We start from the raw sequence: 10,167 nt of genomic DNA on the forward strand, positions 1-10,167 counted from the left end.
CTGACCTCTGGAAAATCCCAACAGATCAGCAGTTTCTGAGATACTCAGACCAAGCCATCTGGCACCAACAGCTCTCAAATTCAGTTAAATAAACTTTTGTCCCCATTTCTGATGCTCAGTGTGAACTTCAGCAGGTCGTTGCCTAAATAAATAACCAATAATTGATTGGTTATTTATGTTCACCCACAGTTGAACAGGTGTACCTAACAAAGTGGCCAATAACATTATAGCAGTCCCACACAAGGGACCATTTTTAAATAGAGCAAAATGTAATATTGGATTACAGTGTTAGTTAAATTACAACATCCAGTGTCTCTTTATCAGGCATCAGTTTACTGCTAACTTCAAAAGCATATTTCCTGATGCTGCGTATTACTAAAACAACTCACCTTACTCTATTTTATTATGTAGGTGAGTGATAAAGGGAGAACAATAAACCAGTGGGATGGTTTACTGACTCCTTGTTCTATTTTATAAAGGGTACGACTGGTATAAATGTTCTTGGAACATTTACATCTGTATTAAAGCTGTATTTTACACCATTTGATTGGACAATCTTCACCAGCCTGTAGTTTTAATCAGTCAAGTCAAATGGGGATTGTATAAGTTTTTGTTGTCTTTTTTATCTCTGTGCAATTAGAAGATTTACCTGACAGCTCAGGTCTGTTGTTACATAGTATTTCATTGTTCGAAACAATGAAAACAATGAAATTGACGCTGTTTGTTTTCTCCCACAACATGTGATCTCTGACTCATTGCATGACATGCTGTCAGTCTTTGCTAATGTTGACACCCTCAACAAACAAAACACATAATATTCCAATGTCCAATTCTTTTATTTCACAATGGAGATTCCAAGACAAAAGTGTGAAGTGAATCATCTAGACATTTACATCATCAAATTTCAAATCGCCAGCCATGCCATGCATAAACACCAAGCCTTTGAAAAAGGCACAAAATCTAGTGTATTGAAGTTGGTTTAAAAGGCTGTCAGCAGGAAGCGTTATCTCCTTTACAGAAATGAAGCTCTAATAGTGGTTACACTGCAACACTACACTGCAGGTAACTGCTACATCACTCTATGATTGAAAGAAATAAGATGAGAGCAAAGAAACAATGAAACAAATTAATATATCTATATAAATAAAACTCAAGTGTTGCTAATCCAAGACAATTTAACATTGTAAACACAGTCACTGCGGAACTATAGACAACAACACATGCATCTGACAATGCCTCTAGTGTCAGTCCAATCATACCCTTGTAGCGGCTCTCATTTTAGCTGAATAAATGGGTAGATCACCATCAAAGTGATCATTATTTTAGCTTGGGCCATCAAGTTGCAACAGATGAAATATAGAGCCCATTCCATTTATCGTTGGCCTTGTCTTCTGTAGGAACTAAAGTCACAATCTTCCTGCTTTTCCTGCTTCAGTTTTATAAATGTTTTTTGTGAGAGCAAACTAAAAGTCTAACTGTGTTAAGCTGTAGAAGTAAGTTGTGTGACAAATGTTGGAAATATTTAAATGCTGTGGTGCTGGTTTAGCTCACACGATGAACAGGTGACTGTATGCCACAAGGTTAGATGCAATTCTGTTAAACTCTAGCCTAAGGCTGTATGTCTTTCCCTTTTTGTCCCTTCTTCTCTCCACTATCTAATTCAGGCAAAACAGATATATAGCAAATATTGAAATTTCAGCTATCATATTAGGTCATGTTACTAGTATGGTAGATGCAGAAAGATTTGTCTTTAAGCCAACATCATTGACGTGGTTTACTTACAGAAATTGAAGGAAACATCTTTTTTTTTTAAATGTCTCAGAAATATATTTAAAGAAAATTAGGACAGATCTTGAGTTTTAAAAAATGCATTTGTGTTTTTTTGTGTGTGGGTGTAAAATTTGTGAACTGAGCTTTTAAATTGTATACTATTGAAAGTTACAGTGAAAAATCAAAGAAATCAAAAGTTATGATAATATCATTCCTGCTTCTGTTTAGATTAGTAATTTCATTAGTTATTTACACTCATCCATCTTCTTTAAACAACATTTAATTCTGAAAACTTGTAATTCTCACTTCACATGGATGGATTCTAAAAAACAACATTGAAAATTGTGAGGTAGGCTAATGTGATAATGTAATTTTTGTTTGAGTGTGTTTTCCACTTTTTCATCAATTTGATGTTTGGGCATATTGATTCAAAATAAATGCATAAAAATAATTTTCTTCTCAATGTATTTGTGAAAGCTATGTGATTATTCGTTTTTTTGTTGTTGTTGTTTTCCTCTTGAGTTGGTGACTTGTTTTAGGACCTCTTCCATCGAATGGCAGAGAATATGGCATGGAGGAAGTAGAGAAGAGTGGCCACATAGGACATCACCTAAAAAACAGACAGAAACACAGATGGATGATGGAGATGGTCACTTTGAGGTACAAGACTTTAAAGATTTTAACTTAACTTATAACTTTGATTTGATAACTTTCCTTGTTTTAGCAATTACAATTTGAGACACATATACTTTACTTGCATATTTTCAGTATCTTCCATAATTACATTTTCAATTCCTTGACATTAGAGAAATGTTTACACATCTACATTTGTACTGCTCAACAAATTACATTGTTAAAACATTTTAAAGCTGTGTTCTTTTACAACTACTTTAAAAATTACCAAAAGAGTTGGATAATTTCAGTATGTTGTGCTAAAATTGTCCAGAATAAAGTGAATTTGTCAGAAATACAAGTACAAGATTCGTTATTTCCACTTGTTTTAGTAAATAATGATATAATATTACCATCAAGCGGTTCATTTATTATATAAGAACTTATCTTATTTCATATGCTGCTCAAAAAATCATAAATAAATAAACAAATTAGGGAACAGCAGTCATTGTAGAACTGACATATTTTTAATCCAATTTCAAAATATGTCAGTACATACTTTTAATTTGGATATCTCATTCTTCAAGATCTGAGAGTTCCCTTAATGTTTTGAACAATAAATTTATGTGTTTTACGTACCACTGCAGAAATGTACAGTCGGTATATTTTGAGCAGTTCAGCTGGTAGTAATGCTAGAACTTGTGCAAGTTTAACTCCTTGTCCAATCCCATAGGTAACATAGGCCAGATCCACTGATGCACTGAGGAAGAAAACCACCGCCACAAAATGATAGCCTGCATCCTGCAAATTGAAATATAGAGAAAAAATAAGAAGAAGGAAATTTAAAAAAAAAAATAATAATAATAATAATAAATGGAGAAGATACTATAGGGCCTTCGCACTCTCAAAAAGAGGAAGGGGAGCAAAAGGGAAAATTTTCAAATAAAGTGGGGACAGGTTGATGGACTGTGTAAAACTTGTGGGAAAGTATCCCCCAAAACCCCAATTGCCACCCTGTGGTACCTCATTTTTAAGAATATTGCCAGGTAATAACCCTTCTTTAAGATAGGCCCTAAAAAATGTCCTTAATTGTCAGGTTTTCTGCTTATCGCTGCATTTTTAATAGCAACATTCAACAACAGTGTCCATTTTTCCTTAGTGGCAACAACAAACACCAAAGGTTAACTAAGACTGTTTATTGTTTACACTGAGTAAAGACAGTTCAAATTCTCAAATGCAAGTACCAATTTTACTTTAGTAATAAATTAAATTTTCTTCTTTTTGTTGTGGTATTTTTTCAGTGTTTGATGTCTAATATATTGGTGCACATTTCTCAATGTCTACACTACAGTCACATGAGAAATGGAATTACACCTTTTATTATTTATTTATTATGTCTAAGTTTTTATGTAACAAGACATAAAAGAAATCTGGTCCTGAGCAGGTTCTAAAATAATTTAAATATAATCTCAGATGAACAACAACATATTTATTTATCAAAAATTAAGCCTACTTTTAGCCCCAGTAACTAGAAGTCATCGTTTTCTGTATGACTTTATCAGTCTTTCATATCATTGTGGCGGAATTTCGTCCCACTGTTCTTTTACAACAGCTAATTGTAAAGAACAGTGGGCATTCATTGAGACTGGTATGCATTCCTTTGTCTAAAGTCCAACACATTTCAGTCAGATTAAGGTCTGAACTTTAACTGGTGATTCCAACTCTTGGATTTTTTTGTAGATTTACTAATGTGTTTGGGATCATTGTCCTGTTATGTGACTCGTTTTCAGCCAAGCCCTAGGGGTTGGACAGATGGCCTAACATTTGACTCTAGAATACTGGTATACAGAGAAATTCACAGTTGGCTCAATGACTGCAGGATACCCAGCTTCTGTGGCTGTAAAATAATCCCAAATCATCATTCTTTCACCACACATAAAGTGTTTGTTAATGTTGTGTTTGGTTTTTACCAAACACTTCATATCCCGCTAACACATAACAATGCTCCGGACCAGTACACTTCCAAAATGTCTCTTTTTCCAGAGGTGGCCACACTTGCTGATGATCAATCGATCAACGAATTTTCATTACTACTTGCTCTCTTAATTCCTATAAAAGCATTGCTTTAGAGGAGCATACATTGCCTCTGCATTTTTGCTTAAGTTCTGTTAAATTAAAAAAAATACTTTTTAATATGTCAAGCATTGTTCTTCATGTGTGGTTTGATTTACATAACTGTAAGATCTGCTGAGCACAAGATGATTTGGAATTTAAAGAAGGTTTACTTCATCAATCCATTATTAACTGCTTATCTAATTAGGCTATTAAGCAGTCAGTGGGAGTGTCTAACCAGTGCTGGCCAGATGCTGCTCTGATTGCCTCCGCAGAGGAAGATGAAGAACCAGAGTGTTGTCATTACGAAGCAGAAGATAGACACAAACATCACCCAGCCCAGAGGGTTAGCCGGATCAACTTTAGCCGATGCCACCAGGATCCACACCAAACCACCAAACACCTGCAGGGTCACACAGAGGAGGGGAAAAGAGACAATGATTGATGATATTGCAATTCAGTGGCTTGGTTTCCACAGAGAGGTAATTCTACACACCCACTTTGTAAAGTTTTTTATTAGAAATTTATAGTGTTGAGTGTAAGCTTTAAGCTATTTTCCAGCCCTCTGAAAGGTTGTTCAGAGCTTCATGTAAATTGGTACAGTGCCCTTTAAACTAAGGCTTGGTCACACAAACACACACATAATGGCCATGTTGTCACTCTTGGGTGTATTGCCTCAGCCTTTATATCTCCTCCTTTGGCAAACATTATGCTTGAAAGAGTCTTTGGTATTTAGATGGAGCATGAACCTTCCACCATTTGTTCCTTGATAAGAGGCACATTAAAATGCTTTACCATAGGTCACAGATAGTGTGCGCAGGAAAAACATTTTTATTCATTGTCATTCCTTATTTTTAAATAAGCAACAGAAATTTTTGACTGTTTCATGTTAGGCCATCTTCACAGAGAGACGCCAATGTAGGAAAGCTCAGGTGTAAATAATAACATTTCTACATTTTATTTAGCACATTCAGTTTCGAGGTCCTAAAGGCTTTCTGAGACACACTCTAAGACTAAACTTGTGCTTTCACACTAAAACAAGTGAACATGTCTGCTATGAAAAAGATCTGTTTTTATCCTGTCTTTATATTAAAGGCTTCATCCAGACACTCTTCAAGCCAATCAGCTTCGAACCTTCAAGTATCAGGTGCGCAGGAGCTGAGCAAGAGGAAACAGCAGCTGAGGCTCATTCAGTCGAAACTGGCATCTTGGTGTTCCAGTGAGGACATTTTACACAAGCGCCAAAAACAAAAAAGCCCTTCTGCTTCTCAATAGCTCAGTAGTATATCATATCTTCTGGGAGATAAAACAAAAGCCTTTTTCAGTTTTATACTTTTTCTCAGATGAGTATTTTGGGAGGATATCTGTAATAATTTTTATTATTTTATTAATAGTATATACCCAAGAGAACTTTAGTCAATTTATTTTAGGTGAAGATCTAAAATGAACATTCTCCATCACTTATTTAATCTTCTGATTTTTCAGTTGCTACTTAAGGAACCTGAAACAGGTCTGTTTGTATTCAGAACTGCTCGAGTCTCCTCAATCAATTTGTCTAGCAATCATTTTTATAAATTTAGCTGGACTCAAGTCTAGTTAGGTTAGTTCGGTATAACGTAATAAAAATAATAAGAACTAAAATAATAATCCTTCCCATAAAAACAACAAAATCATGTTCAGTCAGCTGTGCAAACACAGAGAGCTCAAATTATGGACAGCCTATTCCTAATCTATGTATTTTTTTTTTCAGTGCCCATGAAGAACATGCAATGTCCTGGATTAAACACTGTGAAAGACAAACATTGCTCTACTCTGCTTATTCATCTCAAATGGTATATTTAAAGTGAGACATGTCTCCTCCAAGTAAAATAAATAAAAATAACTGCATTTACTTCCATTTATGTAGTGCTTTTCTGGTCTTGGTGGCCACTTGAGGTATGTTAGAATGCTTCTTAGCTGTCATTGTCAATTGTTGTTTAAACAATCCACATCACAAAAAAGAGTAAAAAGATGAATAAAGAATACACAATATTCATGATATCATTTTTTAAATGCAAAGAAGTTTTGGTTTATTCATTACTTGTGAATCTTATTTGTACAATGTCAGAATATTTTTTTAATTGTCAAAATGTGAAGTAACAACTGCCTGTTTTTTTCTTTAAACCTTTAATAGGCGAAACTCTGGCGAAATTTCTGACAGTGAATCATGAAGGAAATGGAGAACAGAGTAGTAAACAATAGGTGCTTCTACATACAAAAATTGTTTTAATATATGGACAAATATTACACAAGCCTTATCGCAACTTATCTCATCTAAAACCACACAGGTGAAACATATCCATTTTATATCCATTCCAGGTAAAAGGGAGCGCACCGTGAATATACAAATTTATACAAAAATATATGCAAAAAAAAAGGTGGGTGGGGCTTCTGTACTCGCAGTCAAAGCTTGACTGTTTACTCTGACTGAAAACAACAGGAAAAATGTTTATAATGGAGCATTTAAGTCAGTGTGAAGACTTAATCTATGACTCAATATTTTTATCAACCTTTTTCCATCTTTAATGTGATAAAATTGCTTGTTCGCACAGAGGTAGCTTTGGATAGATTTAATTCCTTAATAAATGAAATCATTATTTTAAAACTTTGACCAATATTAAAATTTGTTTGATGATCTGAAGCCTTTAAGTGTGAAAAATGCTTTTTTCACACAACAGTATGCACACCTGAATGGGTGGCTGGCTAAACCTAAATTAGGTATACTAGTATTTTTTAGCATCTATATCTGTTGTGGCAAATTTGTTGCCGTGACTGAATCACAGCTGAAATCCACTGTTGTCAGTCTAGACTGAATATAACTGCTGTTTCCATGCCAACAGGGGGTGGTGAAAGCGTTTGAGTGGAGTATACCTTTAAATCAGCTGGACGTGGATCCTACAGCCATGTGGTCTGAGTTTATGGTCTCGGTGATTATTTGAAATAACTAAGCTTCAAGCTGAAAACTAGTGTTGAATATGTTTGTGTGTGATGGTAAGTTAGCTTTGAGGCACAATTCATTTGAATTTCAGTAGTGGGACCACACCTCACACACTCCCCTTCCACTCATATATCGTGAAATGTCCTCCTGCCCTACTTGCAGTTTGTTCTTATTTCTGTGCCCCACCCTCCCAGCTCTTGTCTTATTTCTCACGTCTCACGTAGATACCAAGAGTGCTTTCTGCCCAGAGGGCCCTGAGGCCCTCACCAAATCGACAACTTTGCTGACTCTGTCCGCCATTTTCTGTCAATAAACACTGTCCAGTGAAGTCTGATCCCTGCTAGTGAATTGTAGGTTTAAGGACAGTTTCAATTAAAAAATGTTAAAAACATCAAGCATCTTAACTGTTGAGGAGATTTTCAATTCATTCCTTCACTTTATTGCCATTGCTTGCCTTGTGCAGGTGTTTTTGTTCTCTAGCGTTTCCTTTTTTTTCCTCACAGTCCTTCACAGTACACAGTAATTCCAGGAAAATGACTTGGTTGCCAAAAACTAAGCCAAACTCACCCACATTTGCCTTTTTTTATCCGTTATCAGTTAAATTTACACTGACAACAAGAGTAGGTAAACTTTATCAGTAGATTTCCATTCTTGTGCAGCAGCAAATAATTCTGGCACAACAATGCAGGAGCTCCAGCAACACTTAAAAGGAAATAGGAACAACTTTATTAACTGACCAACGCGTTTTGGCTTGTGGCCTTCATCAGGCTGGTGCAGCATAATGTTTCATGAAAAGTGAAATCCATCCAGTGATCCATGAGGGTTTATGACTACTTTGATATATACTTTACTGCACTTAAATCTAAGGGTTACTGGTGCCTTTCCACGTGTTATGCAGATTTAATCTGTGTGTTGCATGCATCAAAAGAAAACGTAAAGATAAAGCTTGGGTTTGGTATTTACAGCTTTAGTGCCATTTTAATGAGGGGCATGCATGCCAAAAAAGGTGACAACTTGTTTGCTTTAATTCTAAAATGTCACAGAATACAAGGTTTTTTCTTTGTGGTTTGAGCAATACAGAGAATGTATTAGATAACAAAATGTCTCTATATGACATTATAAACAAATAAGAAGTACTAATACCTATCCCCGCACTCTCACGTTTAAAGTAATAGCTGTTATGCAGGTTTAAAGATATTGCACAAACTTTTTTCAGGATAAGTTTATGAAATATATATTTTTAAAAGTCAGTCCTTCATTAACAGCTCAAAGTTAATACTTTTTTCATCCTATTATTTTCTGGATTGAAAAACTAAACAAAGCCTAATAATCTTCACTTTTCAATATAATACAGTTCAGTCCATCACCACCTGTTACATCCATGATTGTGAGCATAGAGGAAAATCGTGGTGAAAGTGAAATTGAGGATGCCAGTGACAACATAAGTATTGTGCAAATTGCACAAATGTTTTTTTTATTCATTTTGAGGGTATAAAAGTAGAACTAATGGCTGATTAGTGCAGATACTGCATCACAGATGTTTTCTGACAAATAAAATGTGTGTTTTTTTGATATTTAGCGTTTTCCTGTTGCTATGGAAACAATTTATTTTCACCAAAAAGGCTGCATTTTATTAACTCGAATTATAAAAAAGTGGTTCCAGCTGACCAGCAAAACAAGATGAGAAAAATCTTATCAGAATGGAGACCTGCTCCAACAGAGAAATGAGAAGAAGAAGATGCTACTTTAAATAATGTTGGCCTGGTTGAATAAGGAATGAAATAAGGAAAATGTGTTAAACAAACATATGAAAGAGAATAAAAGAAAAGGCTGTGCAAAAATAAGACATGTCTGAACCACAAAAGAGGGTAAAACTCAACATGGAAAAGTAACACATCCCTTCTAACAACACAATTTACAAAACAAGAAACTCACAAACTCGGGGATGAAGAATATGTCAGGAAAGCTGGTGAAGATCCTTCCGCCTGATGGCAGAGCATCACCTGAGGTGGTGGAAGCCATAGTCCAAAACAGTGTGCAAACACGTATGAGGTGTCTTAGAGAATGAGATGTGTAACCTGTTTCAAGGTGCCTTTAAAAACTGTCTTTCTGTCTCGTTTTCCCTCCTGCACCTCCCTCTATTCGTCCTCTACTCCACCTCCCCATCCATTCCTACTGTTCAAACTACCAGTTTGACAGGTGGGTTTCTTTTTGTTTGTGCAACAGGATGATGTATCATGACCCTCTTTGCATGTATGTGGTTCTCCGTACAGTTTTTATGTGTGAGCCTCCATTTCTGTGGTATTTGTTGATGGTTCTCTATTAATAATATCAACCTGTTTACATGCACACAAAAAGGAATAGTGAAGCAACTCTAAGCACTGTTAATTCTGGATATAAAAGGAGTTTCAGCTGAATGTTAGAGTAATGCCGGCTTTACTCCAGCTCTCACTGAAATATGATCACTTCATTTAAAAAGAAAAAACACACACACAGTGGAAGCCAAATGCAAATGCTGAGGCTTCCCAAGCCAGTTGGTGACATGGTTGCTGCTTCCATCTATAATCACTTTACACTTCTAATAACATTTTTAACTGTTGTAGGTAATATTAAAATAAACTCTTATCCAGCTAGTCGTCATCTGATCAGCCTCAAACCATCAAATGGGTTCCAAAATTTATTCTGCAGTGTCACAA

At 35.4% G+C, this 10,167-nt stretch overlaps 1 protein-coding gene across 1 annotated transcript; it reads right to left on the minus strand.

The window, feature by feature from the left end:
- Window positions 1-828: 828 nt before the first annotated feature.
- Window positions 829-9,631, minus strand: LOC146695224 (myelin and lymphocyte protein-like). Its single transcript, XM_085477182.1, has 4 exons — window positions 9,407-9,631; window positions 4,733-4,897; window positions 3,022-3,183; window positions 829-2,380 (listed from the first exon to the last, which is right to left on the minus strand). Exons 1-4 carry the CDS (start codon window positions 9,491-9,493, stop codon window positions 2,306-2,308), a joined length of 489 nt encoding a protein of 162 aa, XP_085333308.1. The 5' UTR covers window positions 9,494-9,631; the 3' UTR covers window positions 829-2,305.
- Between the last annotated feature and the right edge of the window lie 536 nt (window positions 9,632-10,167).

The sequence above is a fragment of the Copadichromis virginalis genome, linkage group LG13, assembly GCF_057382275.1.
Source record: "Copadichromis virginalis isolate Kocher_CV1m ecotype Utaka linkage group LG13, C_Virginalis_male_GT1.1, whole genome shotgun sequence".
In the NCBI taxonomy this organism is placed as follows: domain Eukaryota; kingdom Metazoa; phylum Chordata; class Actinopteri; order Cichliformes; family Cichlidae; genus Copadichromis; species Copadichromis virginalis.

Coding starts and splice junctions, on each gene's coding strand:
- LOC146695224 (XM_085477182.1), bottom strand. CDS start 9,493: ATGGCTTCCACCACCTCAGGTGATGCTCTGCCATCAGGCGGAAGGATC. Junction 4,898..9,406: donor TATTCTTCATCCCCGAGTTT/GTGAGTTTCTTG, acceptor GTGACCCTGCAG/GTGTTTGGTGGTTTGGTGTG. Junction 2,381..3,021: donor GACTGTACATTTCTGCAGTG/GTACGTAAAACA, acceptor TCTGTTTTTTAG/GTGATGTCCTATGTGGCCAC.